The sequence below is a fragment of the Protomyctophum bolini genome (genome assembly GCF_963924005.1).
Source record: "Protomyctophum bolini genome assembly, chromosome: 9".
NCBI lineage: Eukaryota > Metazoa > Chordata > Actinopteri > Myctophiformes > Myctophidae > Protomyctophum > Protomyctophum bolini.
In genome coordinates this window covers 26,341,211-26,359,723 of record NC_137870.1, presented here as the reverse complement: position 1 = coordinate 26,359,723, position 18,513 = coordinate 26,341,211, and the positions used below count along the sequence as shown (strand labels likewise).

The 18,513-nt window shown below is 42.4% G+C and overlaps 1 protein-coding gene across 1 annotated transcript in view; it reads right to left on the bottom strand.

Annotated features, from left to right (window-relative positions):
• Positions 1 to 7,305: 7,305 nt before the first annotated feature.
• Positions 7,306 to 18,513, bottom strand: part of gab2 (GRB2-associated binding protein 2) — a 98,637-nt gene continuing 87,429 nt past the window's right edge. Inside the window, exons 7-12 of the mRNA XM_080771421.1 lie at positions 17,117 to 17,214; positions 16,296 to 16,584; positions 15,769 to 15,859; positions 14,690 to 14,792; positions 14,238 to 14,360; positions 7,306 to 12,414 (exon numbers count right to left, since the gene is read on the bottom strand). Of these exons, the coding sequence (XP_080627547.1) occupies positions 12,271 to 12,414; positions 14,238 to 14,360; positions 14,690 to 14,792; positions 15,769 to 15,859; positions 16,296 to 16,584; positions 17,117 to 17,214 (848 nt within the window). The 3' untranslated portion in view covers positions 7,306 to 12,270. The remainder of the gene's footprint in view (positions 12,415 to 14,237; positions 14,361 to 14,689; positions 14,793 to 15,768; positions 15,860 to 16,295; positions 16,585 to 17,116; positions 17,215 to 18,513) is intronic.

Here is an 18,513-nt window from a genome sequence, read left to right as displayed (position 1 = left end):
AATATTTTTTTTAATAAGAAAACTAAACACTGTGGAGCAGAGCTGTGTGCAGACTTCATCATTTTACAGGTCAGTTTCATGTCAGTATCACATACCCTGATGAAGGCAGTGCATCTGCCGAAACGTTGGTCTTTTACTCTCTGTGTCCTATTCTAATAAATTATCTGCACTTTGGCTACGAGTGTGTGCGGCCACTTTTTCGTCTTTTTAAGACTTCACATTCAGTATCATGACAGTGTCATGCCCGAATCATGGTCAGTATCATGTCAGTATCATGGTCAGGTCAGTATCATGGTCAGACAGTATCATGTCAGTATCATGGTCAGACTTAGTACCATGCCCGAATCATGGTCAGTATCATTTCAGTGGCTATAGGGCTGTGACTGGACATCACTGTGGCCGGGCCTGTACAAAGGGATGTAAGGCACTGTCACATCAGGCCCCTCTCACATCACTGTGTGACAGGTATGGCCCTGTCACAGGGCAGTTGTTTCAACCTGTCATGATGGAATGGTCCATCAGATGGACTGATGTTGTCTCTAACCAGGAGAGGGCAGCAAACATGCATTTACTGCACTGGTGGTAAACATTTGGTTCTTTCATCTACAGTAAAGTATAAATATTAGCTTATTGGTTACTACTACAAATGTAAACAGGATGTTTCTTCTACAGTGTGTACTTTGGATGTATTTTTGTGGGATATCGGGATGAGATTCTGGAGCCAGCGGTGATCCCATATCTTCAGAATCTGGGACCTAACGCCATCCTCCAGGATGACAGCGCTCTCTGCCACAGAGCCATCAATCGACCTCCAGAATTTGGGAGTAGAGAGGATGGAATGGCCTGCCGTGAGTCCAGACCTCAACCCAATTGAACACTTGTGGGATCAGCTGCTTGGGCATGCTGTACGTGCTAGAGTGACCAACAGAACCACGTTGGCTGACTTGCAACAAATCCTGATTGAGGAATGGGATTGCCATCCCACAGCAAAATGTGGCTATAGGTTGCATGGTGACCAGCATTAGGAGGAGATGCCAATCATGTTGTGGCTATGTATGGCACTCAGTGAAAGAATGACAAAAAGGTCAATAGGCCTATGTGTTTGTTTTTATTACTGTGGGAGAATGAATCATCCAGTCCGCTAAGCAACTCAAAACAAGGGTGAATAGCCTACCAACCATTTACCATTTTGGCACATTTTTTGGAGACACTACCCACACGTTTAGCGTCCTCACTCTGATCTGTCTTATGTCCTCTATAACCTACTCCCTCCTTCAAGGGTTATGCAAAGAACCAATAATATGTAGTGTTATGCATTTTATAAATTTAGATACGTTGTGAGATTGGAGAGCATGTCAGATATGATTTGAGCACTCGTAAAATGGGATCTACGCACGTGTACATTATAATTTGAGACTGCAATCCACAATCCACATACATACATGCGCGCACACACAAACACACAAAGAAAAAAAAGTCTTCCAACTGTCTTCCAACAGTTGCACAAAAACACACTTGCAGATTCTGCAAGTGTGTATTCTGCAATTTTGCAAAATACTACCGTCATCCATAAAAAATATATATTAAATGCCTACAGGCATTAAAAACAAGGAAACTCCAAACACAATTTGGGGAAGTGACCACAATTGATAGTGATAACGCAAAATGTCAGAATCGATAAAATAAATCCTTTCCTTCTTGACATGACCTTGCTGGAGCCAGGACAGAGCAGGATGACGGACATGAAAGACAGCCAATGAGTCACAGTTCACAGCTAGAAGGAAGGGAGGAAGGGCCTTTGCCAGTGTTTAAATTCGCCTGCCAGCCGTTTTGAAAGCACAGATCATAAAAGTCTGGATTTATTTCAAGTTTTTTTTTCAAACAAAAATAATACACACCGCATCAAACAACTTAGCTTAACTTTAGCTCGACAACAGAAGTTATCAATGGGAAGTTGCACCTATTAGCACCTTGCTGGCAAGATGGCAGCCATGTGCATATCGTCAATGGGCCTGGTCTACAAGATTTGCTACACCACTAAGATAATATACCCATGTACCTGTACTTCCACAATCACAACACCAGAGGGAGTTCCACAAACCACGTTCAACCCAGATTCGGCTCAAACAAGGGGTTAAATTATTTTCGCTCCTATGCCACATGTGGAACGGCCCCTACCAACAGCCGCTCTTAAAAGCCATTTACAGGCGGATGCTATTTTTCTACACTGTACACGTTTTCTCTTTTTTCTAACCGTGTAGGCCTATATGATGATTTCCTTTTTTTGCATAGACATATATTATATATATATATATTTGTCTTTAAATGTTCTGATGAATTATAATATTTTTGATTTGTTTAAGATATTTTTGTTGGATAGTGTACAGTATGGTGACAGGAAATGGGGAGATAGATGGAGGGCCGCGGGGGAGTGACACGCAGCAAAGGTCGTCGAGAACGGGAGTCAAACCCGCTACACGCTGTCAGGATAATTAGCAGTCTAGGGGCCCGGACCGCTAGCCCGGCCAGGACCTGATGAATTTTATTATTATTATTATTAATAATAATAATAACTAGAACTGCACTCTGTCGAGTGCATACTTGCTTGTTGCACACTAGTAGGCCATAAATGGCCAACTTAATCCTCCCAACACTAAAACATATCTTCATTACGTCACCATCGAAAACCAATTACAGTCTGGCACTTAATCCACATATTTCTTACGTTATCATTGAGAGCTAGTTATACATATACTATATATATATATGTAATTTGTAAGTTGATTAGCGGTATACTGTGGTTATTTTGCGCCTAAAACCGTCCCAGCCAACCCGCCACTTTTGATGCGTATGCAAATAAAACAGCAAATTGTGCTTGATTTGCTGGGACCAGATTACATACATGTATACACAGGAGCATTACCTTTAAACCTCCCAACACTAAAACATATCGTCATTACGTCACAATCGAAGACCAATTACACTCTGGCATTGGGTCCTTTAATCCACATATTTCTTACGTCATCATTGAGAGCTAGTTATACACACCATGTAATCTGGTCCCAGCAAATCAGGCACAATTTGCTGTTTTATTTGCACATGTATCAAAAGTGGCGGGTTGGCTGGGACGGTGCATACGAGCCGGGCGAAACTATTACTTGCGCGCTCTGCTTGCGCAAGTAATAATAAATCGTAGAAATGACAATCATAAAATCACGCTCCTAAAAGGTTGATGTCATCGCAAGTATAGCCAGAGATCTATGCACGCGTGTGTGTGTGTGTGTGTGTGTGTGTGTGTGCGTGGGGGTGGGTGGGCGGTAGGTTATTTATTGCAGTTCACGTACTCCTTAAACCAATTGGGCAGCAAATACGAATGCAGGGGTTAATGGCCGTCATTTTGTCAGTGCTGATTTAGGGGCCCCTGAGTGAGGCCCTGAGGGGGACATTTCTTCACTCCCTTAAACCTGAAGGACACTTTGGTGGAAGTCTCTCTAGGAGGGGGCGGGGCCGGTTCAGGACTGGGACGTGGTTGACAAATGTTCTTTCCTAGACGAGATAAGTCATCTTTCAAAAAAGAAAACAAATATATATATACAGTACGGTCTGCTTTTACAGCAGCAAGACATAATGAAAGCAAATACGACCTGTTACATCACGAATCAGATTTGATCATATCAGTCTGTTGATCGGGGCGCCCCTTGAAGCGCAAGCCAGAAGGGTTGTCTGTCCTGGAGAATTCTGACGTCTCTCTACTTTTTCAGACACTATATAGGAATCTTTCTGTCACTCTGTGACCTTGCTTGAGCACAGCTAGGGTGCACACTCCTCCTTACTTATGAGTAATGGGGGCGGCGGTGGCTCAGGGGTAGAGTGCCTGGATGGGAACCGCAAGGTTGCCAGTTCAAACCCGGGCTCCCCCAGAGTTACTGTCGAAGTGTCCTTGAGCAAGACACTGAACCCCTAATTGCTCCCGATGTGCTAGTTGGTGCCTTGCATGGTTTCCGCTGCCATCGGTGTATGAATGGGTGAATGTAATGCACAATCTATGTAAAGCGCCTTGGATAAAGGCGCTATATAAATGCACCATTTACCATTTACCATTTAGTAATGGTAACTGCTTAAAAGGTCTACTTTATCCCAACAGTGTGTGTGCGTCTGTAATCCACGCACATCGACAACTGTTCACCCCACCGACTTCACAATCGACACACGTGTTCCACCCCACCACCAGAACTGCCCCAAAAAGGCCTCTGCATGCATGGGCTCAGGACAGGCAGAGAAACAAGAGTAGCAAATACAACTATTTACATGATGTCTTACGTTGCCATGTAGTGCCCTAAACAAACAATAAAGTCCATGAACTAGAAAGAAAGAAAGAAAGAAAGAAAGAAAGAAAGAACCTACATAGGGAGTAGGGACATTCTTTGCCACCATGCCAATACAGCCACCCTGTCACAACGACTCACAACAAACCTCAGCTACCACGAAACAACGTACATAAACTAATGTCAATCAGTCTTCTATTGAAAATGAACCATTGGAATTGATGGCTGTTATGTCAAAGCCCAAAAGCTCTATCTCCAACCAAATGGAAATAGGAAATTCACTCATGGGATTATTGAAGTGATCAAGAGCCACATACACATTTATACTGTTCCCTGTTACAACAACTGAACTCACATACGGCAGATACAACACAACAGACACACTCTAGATTCACATGATGACTAGCATTCAACTCCAGAGGCAGAAACAGTGCCATTGCCACCCGGTCAACGGGTCCCAAAATGACAGCAATAGTACTACACCACCCGGTCAACGGGTCCCACAATGACAGCACTAGCACACCAGCTTGAATCACACACGCATTAAAAACACAAGCAGCAGCCAAGAAGCAAAAAACTAAATTCATACCTGGGGCCGTCAACTCTTCCACTTGACTTCATAAGTTAGTTGTAGTGATGCCAGGGGAAAACTGTGGCTCTCTCTCCAGTTCATGATGAGACCTCCAGCTGCTTCTCCAGACTCCAGTCATCTCCATCCTCCATACATCTGGCTGGCTAGCTGGCCATGTAGTACTCTCCTCCCAGTATCAATGGCCCCCAACCAGCCTCATTATCCTGGCTGCCTGATCTTCTCACTCAGCCTTAGTCTGGATGTTTCGTACTGTACAAGCATTCTGCTGTAGTGTCGTGGTCAGGGATTTAGGGCATAGGCTCTATAGGGTCCAGCATTCAGGGGTTTAGGGCATAGGCTCCATAGGGTCCAGCATTCACAGCATGTCGTGGTCAGCGATTTAGGGCATAGGCTCTATAGGGTCCAGCATTCACAGCATGTCGTGGTCAGGGGTTTAGGGCATAGGCTCTATAGGGTCCAGCATTCACAGCATGTCAGGGCTCTATAGGGTCCAGCATTCACAGCATGTCAGGGCTCTATAGGGTCCAGCATTCACAGCATGTCAGGGCTCTATAGGGTCCAGCATTCACAGCATGTCAGGGCTCTATAGGGTCAAGCATTAACAGCATGTCAGGGCTCCATAGGGTCCAGGATTCACAGCATTTCAGGGCTCTATAGGGTCCAGCATTCACAGCATGTCAGGGCTCTATATATGGTCCAGCATTCACAGCATGTCAGGGCTCTATAGGGTCCAGCATTCACAGCATTTCAGGGCTCTAGTCTATAGGGTCCAGCATTCACAGCATGTCAGGGCTCTATAGGGTCCAGCATTCACAGCATGTCAGGGCTCTATAGGGTCCAGCATTAACAGCATGTCAGGGCTGAGAAGAAGCTGATCTTGGGGATCTGGGGTCGTCACCCTGGCCCGTGTACCTGTGGAGCAGGTTGAGAGAGAGACCATATAAGCTTTGAGTAGAAGTATTGGCTATTTCCCCATATATAAGCCCACAATGGGAGTTGGATTTTTGTGCCAATCCGCTTATTTCCATCTAAATAAGTAGTAAAGTGTGCCGCTTGGGATACTATTTACATTATGATTTTTTTGAGCAATGGAAATAAGCAAATTAGCACAACACCCCAATGCCCTATTCAATTCAATTCAATTCAATTCATTGGGGGTTTATGGTAGGGGAAATAGCCAATAATGCGCTTTGCAGAAAATAACACCTGGACCTATTTGGTGGGGACGTAACAACTACAAAGAAAAGTAAGAAAGCCTTCTAGCATGGAATTCTCCTTTAAACCATCATTGGTAAACAGTTAAGAAGAATGATTTGGTGCTGTGACACCCCAAACAAAACATTGTGTCTGTATATATTTATTCTATTTATGTATATGCACACATACAGCACTTAATGCACCCGTTTGTTTTTTTCATTTCAATCTCCAGTCCCCCCCTCTCTTGTTTGTTTATTTCCCCCCCCCCCCCCTTATCTATCTATCTCTCTTTCTCTCTCTCACACACACACACACACACACACACACACACACACACACACACGCGAACGCACGCACCCATGCACGTTAATGCTCACTTAGCATAGGTAGCTAACTCACCTGCAGAATGAAAACAAATCCACCAGTTTGTTGTTATGAAGATAACTTCTCTTTCAAGCTGTCACACACTTGTGACTGAGCAGTTTTCACTTCCTAACACGCCAGACTACTCCACTTCATGGAGTTACATTATAAGTTGTTTATATTTTTCACTTTGTTTAGTGACTTAACTTAATAACAAACATAAGTTTGCAGCCCGTGTGGGTGTGTGTGTGTGTGTGTGTGTGTGTGTGGAGGGGGAGGGGCGTGGCTACCGGAGGGTTTTAAAGAGCGCGCTTGAAGCCTGGTTAGGGAGTGTCTACCAATTCACAATTCAAATATTTTTTTGAAGTATTAGTTATTCACTCATATTTGTTTTAATGTTTCATTGTTCATCACTTCAATAAAAAAGCAGGCCTGCATAAAACCAAGGGTTGTGCCATTGTGTACTGACACGGCAGTGGTGCCAGATTACATACGTGTATACACAGGAGCATTACCTTTAATCCTCCCAACACTAAAACATATCGTCATTACGTCATCATCGAAAACCTGAATTACACTATGGCATTGGGTCCTTTAATTTTAATCCACATAATTCTTACGTCATCATTGAGAGCTAGTTATACATAAATACACACCATGTAATCTGGTCCCAGCAAATCAGGCACAATTTGCTGTTTTATTTGCATACGCATCAAAAGTGGCGGGTTGGCTGGGATGGTGCATACGAGCCGGGCGAAACTATTACTTGCACGCTCTGCTTGCGCAAGTAATAATAATACATGACCAAGTAAAGCTTTGACACAGAACTGGTTGCATTTCTTGATTTATTCTATGTCCACAGTTTAAGTCATATAACATGATAATACAGGAATAACAGTTATTGTCATCTTGTGTATTCCAAATGTAGGCCTACTGTACCACACTACCATCACAGTGGCATTGTTTGGCATATTACTTCACAAAAATCAAGACACTTTGAATACATTAAATGTTAGTAGAGACATTTTACTTTTTTTTGTCTTCTTTTTTTGGTACACTTATCATTTGCTAAACATACAATAAATTAATAAATTAACACACAAGCAATCTACAAATGCTTTACAGCAGTAGCAATAACAGTGGTTTTTTTGAAAAAAAATGAAGCTAGCTCTACTAGCACAGAATGTCAGCTCAGTGGAGCAGGATTTCGTCTGTCGGGTGGAAACCTCACATGTCCAAAACTGTTTCTTTTCAGGATTCAAGCTCAATACGTGTCACTTCGCTCCACGTTTCAAGCTTGCAGATCAGTTACTTTTTATGTAACGCTGTAGCATGATCAAGTAGGGCTTTCATTTATGAAAAAACACAAAAAAAATTAGAATATGGAGATCGGAGGTTTCTGCCCAACAACGACGATTTATACTTTGTCCTATGACAACATCATTGTTCGCTGAAAATAGGTGATCTACAATCTCACGATTGCGCGTTGTGAGCTCGTTAGAGATCGGCTATTTTCGGCTTGTGACGTGATCGCATGATGGAGTATAAATTAAGCGTGACAGTCCGACAGTAGAGCCGAGTGGTGTAGGGAAGGCCTCTCCTGCTCAGTAGAGCCGAGTGGTGTAGGTAAAACCTTGGACCAAGAGATTTATTTTATCAATCCTGATATTTTTGGATATCTGACAGTCTTGTGGCCAGTTCCTCAAATACGGTAGATTTTGGAATGTACTCCTCCATTAAATGTACAAATACAAAATATAAAGTGCTTTACCCTAAAGCCACAGTAATGGCTAATAATTAACCATGCTGTAATATTTCTGTATTGCTTAATAAAGTAGTGTTTTAATCCCGTCTGTGCCTGCATGCCATGTATTTCCAGAATTTCCTTGTTCCCTTCAAGTGAAATACCACCAGCTCTCACCTGCCACAATTTCCGGCAAAGACAGATATACAGCTCAATGGCAAAGACCGATTATAACACTTTAATTATTAACCCATTTTGGGCGGGAACCCCTTTTGGTGTTTTAAACATGTTATAATTTAGCTATTGAAAAATAGCAGATCTACAAGCTCATAGCGCGCCACTCGAGCTTGTAGATGAGCTTGTAGAATATTTGGGGAAGTGATCAGAAATAAACAAATGTCAGAATCCAATAAAAGATACATCTCCATCAGTCTTGGCCCAAGGCTAGTGGTGTGTAGGCGTCTCCTGCTCAGTTAGCTTGTGACCGTTTTTTTTTTCTTTTTTCATTTCTACAACTCACTAAATCTACCACAACACGGAACATACACAGCTCTTCCATCGACAATAAATTACAACTCCTTGTTTCACTTACGTTTTCAGAGAGTGACAAGAGAGAGACAGGCCATTTTTCAGTCTTTTCTTTGCCTTTGTTGACCACTTAAACCCCATGGTTGAGTCCCTCAGGGCACTTTATCTAGTGTCTTTTTTGTTATTGTGGGGAAAGCTTTCCCCACAATACGGATGCTGCCCCCCCTCCCTCTTCTTTTGTGGTGTCTGAGGTCCTCACTCTGCTCTGTCCTATGTCCTCTATACTCCCTCCTTCAAGGGTTATGCAAATAATACCAATAATATGTACAGGGTTATGAATTTGATAAATTTAGATACGTTGTGAGAGCATGTCAGATATGATTTGAGCACTCGTAAAATGGGATCTACGCACGTGTACATTATAATTTGAGACTGCAATCCAAATACATACATGCGCGCACGCACACCCAAACACACAAAGAAAAAAAGTCTTCCAACAGTCTTCCAACAGTTGCACAAAAACACACTTGCAGATGGCATTTTACGAGTGCTCAAATAAAATCGACAAATTCTGCAATTTTGCAAAATACAGTATCTACTACCGTCACACCATTTTAAAAAAACAAACATTTATGGATAAGTACAGGCATTAAAAACAAGGAAACTCCAAACACAATTTGGGGAAGTGACCACAATTGATAGTGATAACGCAAAATGTCAGAATAGACGATAAAATAAATCCTTTCCTTCTTGACATGACCTTGCTGGAGCCAGGACAGAGCAGGATGACGGACATGAAAGACAGCCAATGAGTCACAGTTCACAGCTAGAAGGAAGGGAGGAAGGGCCTTTGCCAGTGTTTAAATTCGCCTGCCAGCCGTTTTGAAAGCACAGATCATAAAAGTCCAATTCTGGATTTATTTCACTTTTTTTGTTTTGTTTTCTTTTTCAAACAAAAATAATACACATCGCAACAAACTTAGCTTAACTTTAGCTCGACAACAGTCGTCTTTTTTCTTTTAATCAATGATCGTTTGCTTGCCCTTATCAGTAAAAAAATAACGGTAAAAAGAATACAAAAGCAGTAAAAATGGTACAAAAAGCATTAAGATTTTGGATCTTAATCAAAGCATTAATAATACCATCTTTAGTACTGCATGGCCACATGAGTCAGTGGTTCCAGACCACAGTGAAATACTGGACTTCATTTTTGGACGACAAACAAAACAAAAATCAATATGATCTCATATTGAACACAATATGGCTGTTCTTACCCGTCGCAAGTAACATTGTGAATAATCTGTCCCGAGGAATACGCCCTGTATGAGATTTCAAAACGAGGAATGAAAATATAAGGCAATTTTTAAGGAGAAAGACACGTTTAAGAAATCACACAACATTCTTTTTTTTTTTTACTATTTTGTTGGCAAATCTTTGTGGCAACCACAATACTTCACTTTGTAGTGCAGTGGTTCCCAATCGTTTTAGCTAAAGATGCCAAAAGATACATTTGGTCTCTCCCTGGAACCCACAGTTAGAGTTACCCACTTAAGCCCCTCCAAGATAGTGAAAATGTCTGATTACAAGATCACACATCGTGTGAGCTTGTAGATCTGATCCGTTTTCACTATATGCATGGCATTTTTCCCATTATTTAGGGCAAAAGTGAGATATTTAATTCAGAGAGAGAGACAGGCCATTTATCTATATATATATATATATATATATATATATATATATATATATATATATAAATAAAATGACCCACTGTTTGGGAAACCACTGTTGTAGTGCACTATTTTTCTGTCTCAAACCAGTGCCTCCATTTGCCTCAACAGTAGGCCTCCAGCTATATGGTGCTGGAAATAGGTCATTCTATTAATATGCCCGTCGAAGTCATCGTTCAACAGAAGTGGCTGTAGTGCATGGCATATTAAACACCCTTATCAATAAATCAATGAAAAGCACGACTTTGGTACGTATGGTCATTTTTCTGCAAATTGTGCAATATATAAATATACCAGACCCCTTTTCTGCTGAGCCTCCAAAGGCAGAAAGGGAGAACGAGAGAGAGAGAGAGAGAGAGAGAGAGAGAGAGAGAGAGAGAGAGAGATATAAAAGAGGATATCTGAATCCATTGGCTATTATACTTCCTACATTTTGGGTGAGTTACCTTCATTTCCTCCACAATGAAATGCATCAGAGCTAAACAAAGAAAACAGCTGACCACCGATGCCCAAATGAAAAGGAACAGCTTTCTTCTTGTCCATCTGGTTCCTTACACCGTACGTCTGGGAGTTACTGTGGCTTTGACCTTTGCAATGAATTAACTGGCCTGCAATTCAAGGAAGGACAGTTTCTGATTTTTTTTAAATATATATCACACTCTTCCTTTGTCATTTGAAGTTATCATTAGGGGTTCTGACATGGGTCTTTTTTTCTTTCTTATGGCTGTTTCTTCTTTTCCCCCCTCCTACCGGACATGCACTGCTAAGCTGAAACGATTGCCTGCAGCAGAAAAATAATCTCTTCACTGGTTCTGCAACTCTCAGCACAAATGCTGTCTCTGTTCTCAAATGAAACTGTGTCTTGGCATTCCTGAGACCAAGTAATCGTACTCGCATGTATTAGTATGGTTATCGACTGGTTACACTGTATGTGGCGTTAGTTTTTCTTTTCATTGTGTTAATGGCAGCAATTTGGTAAATAACCTGCAAGATGCACAAAAGCACCAGGCTGTTTGCGGAGGTGATCGCAGGGTCTTGTGGGGGTGTTGGAGGATGGGGGATGGATGGCCAGAGAGAGGGTTAAGTGAAGGACATTGCGTTTTTCTTTTGCAGAATACAGATTGCACTTAACAGTCGGGATAATATTCTTCGATATACGACATCAGCTGTCACGCAGTCTGGAGAGCTTTGGCAGGATGCGTGGTTTCATGGCCTGATATTAGCAACACACCAAGGAGACGCTGTCACAGAGCAGTGGCGTATAGGATACAGTAGATTGTGTCTTTTCTTTGTCCCCCAACATCGTCTGTACTCCTTCACAACCACAAAAGTGTTCCTTACGTAACAGAGACCAGGATGTGACATTGGACGTACATGGAATAAGATCGGACGTGGCTTGTCTGTTCATGCGTGCGTGCGTGCGTGCGTCTGTGTGTGTGTGTGTGTGTGTGTGTGTGTGTGTGTGTTTGTATTACCATATATGTGAGGGCAAAATGTACCCAAAAGTATAGCAGACTTAGAGAAATAGAAATTGTATAGACAATTTTCCTGGTCCTCACAAGAAAAATTAGGATTAGACATTTAGGGGTTATAGAGTTAAGGCTTGGGGTTGAAGCCAATGTATGATTAGTCAGTCGCATGCCAGTGTCGTGCACCGAAAATAGACAATGAAGCTTGTAGATCGTCTACTTTTGCATTCATTACATCACCATCCTAAAATGCTGATGCCCTCACAAGTACAGTAATACACTGTGTGTGCGTGCGTGTGTGTGTGTGTGGACATCCATGTCAGTGTCAGGATTTGACTCCCTTGGCGGGCTCGGTGGACTGCCTCACGTCGGTCCACTCCTGCATGGTGTTCTGCAGGGCCTGCGTCTTCTCCTTGTCCACCTGCACATAGTCCACCTTCTCATCCGACGTCACTGAGGATGTGGAGGGCTGGCCAGACACATACAGAGCAGAGGTGGAAGGTAACTAAGTGCATTTACTTAAGTACTGTACTTAAAGGTCCACTTCACCACTTTTCAACCCATCTTCATATAATTGGTCCTCAGTAATGTTCATGATAAAATAGCACCATTTGTTTTCTACTCCTCAGTCTGTGTCTCATAGGAGGGCTGTGGGGAAACCCGTCCACCAGTGACATCATCATTAGGCAGATTTTCTTTTCAACAAAAAAAAAATATTTAGATTTTTATTATCGTGAGAACGATGGCTTCCATTTTCGCATTTCAACTTTTCAGGAATAGAAAGCCTGCAGTTTCTATTAGCTTGGATTCCCCATTGATGATGTCGCTGATGGACGGGATTCTGAACTGCCCACAGCCCTCCTATGAGATACAGACTGAGTATTTTGTGCTATTTTATCAAAATTATTAGTGAGGACCAATTATATGAAGATAGGTTGAAAAGTGGTGAAGTGGTCCTTTTTTTATATATATATATTTTTATCCCACGATTTTGTAAACCATTTTCACCCCTGTGTCAATTATCTAATGTGATCCTGGGCTCTACACACCCTCCGCCAAACCTAGTCCCCATATGGGGGACATGGGAAGAGCAACGGACTTGAACTCATGCTTCCTTCATGCCTGAGTGTCCAAGTTGCTCCTTTACACCTGACAGGGGGGAGTTTCCCTGGTTGGACATAGCACGTGGAAGGAACCCGTTATTCCAACCAGTTCCTTTCCCCTCCATCAGGCACCCCGGCTGACCAGGGGGAGGCAGTTTAGAGACCAGGATTACTGCATGTTTTTTGTGAGGGTACCTACCCTAGGGGACACAGGGAGAACATGCAAACTCCACACAGAAAGGCCCTTTCGCCAACCCCGCCTTGGGTATGTGCACTGGGAGGAGGAAACACGCCGCCAGCACCCACAGCGTCCCGAGCGGGAATCGAACCCAGGACCTTCTAGCTGTGAGGCGACAGGCCGTCTGCACTACCAACTGTGCCACCGTGCCCCCGGAAGTGGTCCTTTTTGTACTTTATTTGAGTATTTCCAATTTCCAATACTTTTAATTCTATCTCATCTCAGATCGAAATATTGTACTTTTACTTCACTTTTACTGCTCATTTTATATTAAAAAAAAATATATTCCATCCATTCATGAGTTGTCCTGACTGAACTATATGAAGAATAAAATAGGCCATAACTGGTTAATCATACTAATCGATGCAGTTGATTATAAAATATTGATTCTTCAGTTAGTTCATTGACATAAATGATAAAACAACATCACAATCATTTGATTCCCTTAATCGAAAAAGTAATCATCAGAATAAATAAAATAATCACTAAATGCAGCCATGTGTGTGTGTGTGTGTGTGTGTGTGTGTGTGTGTGTGTGTGTGTGTGTGTGTGTGTGTGTGTGTGTGTGTGTGTGTGTGTGTGTGTGTGTGTGTGTGTGTGTGTGTGCGCGTGTGTGTGCGTGTGTGTGTGTGAGACCACAGTACATCTAACAGATTCCAAGGTTAAATTCTGATGACAATCAATACCCCGCCCCCCTTTCCTCCATGCATAAACATGTCTGGTCACTGCAGTGGTTGAAAATGGACCACAATGCACTCTGGGTCAAGGTGATGTTTGGACAAAATCCAAAGGAAAGAATGTAGGAATACTGGCAAAAAATGTTTTTGACTGACGGACGGACGGACAGGGTGCAAAACAAACTGGCCTGACGGAGACAATAAGAGAACACTGAGCCACAGTTGAGGCCTTTACATTGCATATACATCAATATATGACGAGTGGTGTGTTTACTTTTCGGTGTGGACTGGGAGAGCCAGGCTGGAAGTCCAGAGCCAGATAATCCACGTTGCCACATTTCCTTGGAGCGGGACTGTTGGTGCCACTCACCACTGGAGAGGTAGACGCTGGGTTTTGCTAATCACAAGAGCGGATTTCATTACACTTTACAGAGTGACGTACAATAAGAAAGGTACATACATACCGTTGCCTCTTACCTCCATATTCTAACTTTTTGTGTTTTCTCATAAATTTGATCATACTACAGCATCACACAAAAGTTTCAAAGGTAGCAGATCTACAAGCTCGAAACGTGTTGTGCCACGTTTTGAGCTTGTAGACCTGCTACTTTTGAAAAGTAACAGTTTTGGACATAATGTGTGGTTTCCACCCGACAGAGAGAATGTAAACTTTAGATCATCACAATATGGTGATCCCCGATGATGTACCTGCATGGAGCTACTCACCATAGCCACATAGTTCTCCTCGCTGTCTGCAGAGTCGGTGCTGGTGATGCTTTGTGTGGAGATGGGCCGACAGTGCTGCGACGACATAGAGTTCATAGTAGGCCTGGAGGACGGAAATAAGCAGGAGTGGGGCCGTGAATAGCGTTGGAAGAAGTACTCCAATTTGATTACTTTTTTTTTACACATTGACTGCTAGCATTGTTTCAGTCTGTGTCAATTCCAGTTGCCAGAGATATTTTCAGTGAGGTGCCAAGCGGCAAAAATTTGCCGGAAGTTAGCTAAAGGCTATGCAATCCTATCGTGGGAGGATTGCGGACCACCCAAGGCATTCATTTTGTAACTGCGACCAGCTACGCTTTACTTATGAGTCGTGAATAAAGCTTGTTTTGATCACTCGTTTTCAACATTGAACTATTATTATCGTTAACTCATTCGCTGCAGACATCGTCTTTTGACACCTTTACCTACTTGGGCCCTCGTCGCCGAGATCGTCTTTGGACGTCTGTTTACATTGATCACGCTTCCCAACTCTGTTCTGCACGCACTCGTAACACTCTAGTTGCCGTGCGATGAAAAAAAAACTGAAGTGAAAAGTCCACTGGCTTATGGGAACGGATTTTTTAGAATCCATTTATCTCAAATCCTTTTTACAGGCTGAAAAACAAGTTTGATTTGCAGCTCACAATTAAAGCGTTCGTGATCACTGTTACAAAATTGATGTTTTGGGTGAACATAATGACACGTTTAATGTTGAAAATGCGGAATTCCCCTTTAACTAAATCTGCGAAATAGAATGGATAAAAGAGTTTTAAGATTTTGGCTACCGTTGATGTTAACGAGGATGAACATATTTACTGACGGACGGATGGACCACTTCTGGTTTATCTCCTAGCAACGGAGATGCCGATAGAGGGAGCTTGAGCTTGTTGATTTGCTACTTTTGCTATTTTTGAATTTGAATCCTGAAAAGTAACAGTTTTGGACATACTGTATAGTATGGACAGCAAAGTTATGTACAGTGGCAATTGTGACAGGGCCTGTATGGACGATGATGATAACCTATAAGATAGGGGACTCACATGGGTCTGGTCCAGGACATGGTGACAGGGCTCTTGAATGGCAGCTCGTCAATGATGCCGTTGTTCCTCAAATCCAGAGGTGTTGGCTTTGCTGGGGGAAAAACACAAGACACACTGCAGTGTCAATACCATGCATTGTCCTCTCCTCTCCGAGGACACAGACAGACACCATAGTGGACCAATTATTTGAGGACATAAACAGTGAACACACTCGCATTATCTTTTACATTTTAGGCATATAACCACATGAACCCCAAGAAAAATAAAAATAAATCTTGATTCTGATTCTGACGAACTATTTAAATACAAAGAAAACAATAATCAAAATAAATAATGTACAAGCTTTTTCAAGCTTTCATTCAGCCAAATGAAACAATTACATGGAAGTAACTATTTAAATCTCACAAATCGACTGAGAATTTGAATCCATGGGATTACAATATTACAAACAATATTGAGATTATCTCAAATAATTGCCATCGGAAAAATTATGTCAATTGTGACGTGTCCTGCTCTGCCACACTCACACTTCCTGTTGGGTTTGAGGTTGCGGTTGATGGGCGGCGGGGTGACGTCGCTGAGGCGTGCGGGCCGGTGGCACATGGAGGCCGTGCTGCCCTTGCGGGCCGGCAGCGTGGCAGAGAAGCCTGGGAAGTCGAAGTGGTGCGGCCCGGGGCTCATGGGGATGTACAGGTTCTTGGGGCTGTCCGCCTGCAGGGCGGCGCTGGCACTGAGCGGAGACGAGCCGGGGTTCATGGGAACGTAGTTGTCCTCCGAGTTGCCGCTGTCAGAACGGGTCAGAGGAGCCTTGGTCCTCTGGGTGGAGACAAGAGAGCAGGGTGTGTTCAGTTCATTCAACTCATACATTTTCCATACTCATTTTATACTTTCAAAAAGTTTCAATAGTAGTGAACAATAGCATATCTACAACCTTGCAATACGTTGGCATGCCTGAAGAAGGTCGGATGGACCGAAACGTTGCATTATTAAAATGAAAATACTCAAATACAGTGTGCGGGTGTATTCCATTCCTTTCATTGATGTCCACTGGCCTACGCACCTGTGCATACGCCTGATTGCTAGGTGTGCAAAAGTATTTTCCTAATGTTGGCTATTCAAAAAAATAGATGTAGATGTACAAGCTCATCACTTCATGCCGCACTGCGAGCTTGCTATTAAAAAAAATGAATTATAAAGAAGTTTGAGAACAACCAATATAGAATGCATTTGTAGAATCGGCCTCATGTGTTAATGGGTTAATAATATACCAATAAAAAGGAAGGGTTTTTGACATGCAAGGTTTCCACCCGTCAACATGGATATGATGAAAACGGTAAGTGCTACTGACCAGGTAAGAACTGAAGCCATCGTTGACAGACTCCACAGACTGCCCTGCGTTGTTGAAATAGATGGGACGCTGATGGCTGTTGGTCTCAAAGGACGAGCCTGGATGCAAACACAATACATTCATTCAATCAAAAGCCGCCAATAAAAAACCCCTGAAGAAAATTGAAAAGAAAAATGCTATACAAAAAACAAATAATAATAAAGAAGTGCAGTAAGTGATTCATTTTGTGTTAAAATAGCTCTATATTCTGACAGAAATAAGAGTGTTTGTTCAGTAAGAGGGGTCTTCCTGTCTCTCCAGCTCCAGTACAGAGAATACATGGAATCATCACCGTTATTCTAAAACATCAAACCTTGCACCCGAGAGGACAATATGCGCTCTTCACACAGCTACATTAGCCAATGGCATTAGCCACCGACTGGTGACTGCAATTCCACCTCTTATGTTGAAAAACTCCTCAGATTTATCGAAGCAATGTGTGTGTTCTTTGATCCTTTGTTTTCACTGACGTTAAGCTTTCGTGCATCAGAACCTCAGACACATGGGGGTCAAAGTTGACAATACTTGTGGGGTGCTAGGTGTGTTATAATAACCTTTTCATATGGATCCTAGTATCTTACCATCCACTGTCCACATGCTGTTTACAGTGTTTAGAGACACGGGGCTATATTTTGCACGTCTTAAGTACCAGGTCTTATTCCCTAACTTGAGTAAACTAAAGACCTGGAGGCGTGGTCAATGCCATTTGGCTATTCTGAGTGGCCAAAGAGCATTGACCACGCCTCCAGGTCTTTAGTTTACTCAAGTTAGGGAATAAGACCTGGTACTTAAGACACGCAAAATACAGCCCACGGTTTCATGTACAGTATTGCGACAGATTCCTTACAACGATTAACTTTTAGCTGTTGTCCTATGAAAGCTGTTTAAACTTTTTTAACTGACAGAGCAAGTTTAGTTTATGTGGCAAAGGGAGGACTAAATCTCCCTTGTGTTGCATTGAGCACAGAACTAGCGTGAATGGTCTGTCTCACACACGCAGACGTGTGCATCCGAAAACCTTTACCTACCAATTATTAATTTAAAATATATACTTAGAAAACATGAATTTATGTGAGACACGTTGGTCTCACTAACAGACTAACTATTGGGTCAGAGGTTACTTCCAGTCTCAATGGAAAAGTTCTAACTGCACTCACATGTAAATATGCACCATCACACTTTCAGATGCTGTTTTTCTCCCAGTGTGGAGGAAGAATGATTAGAATTTTTATTGTGATCTCTCACCCTTGAAATATATAATCCTTGGTAATTCAAAACACCACCTCCTGTCATAAGAACTCAGGGAGCGTTCATGATCACGGCAGCAGAGCCCTAGAGTATTAAAAGGATAGAGACTG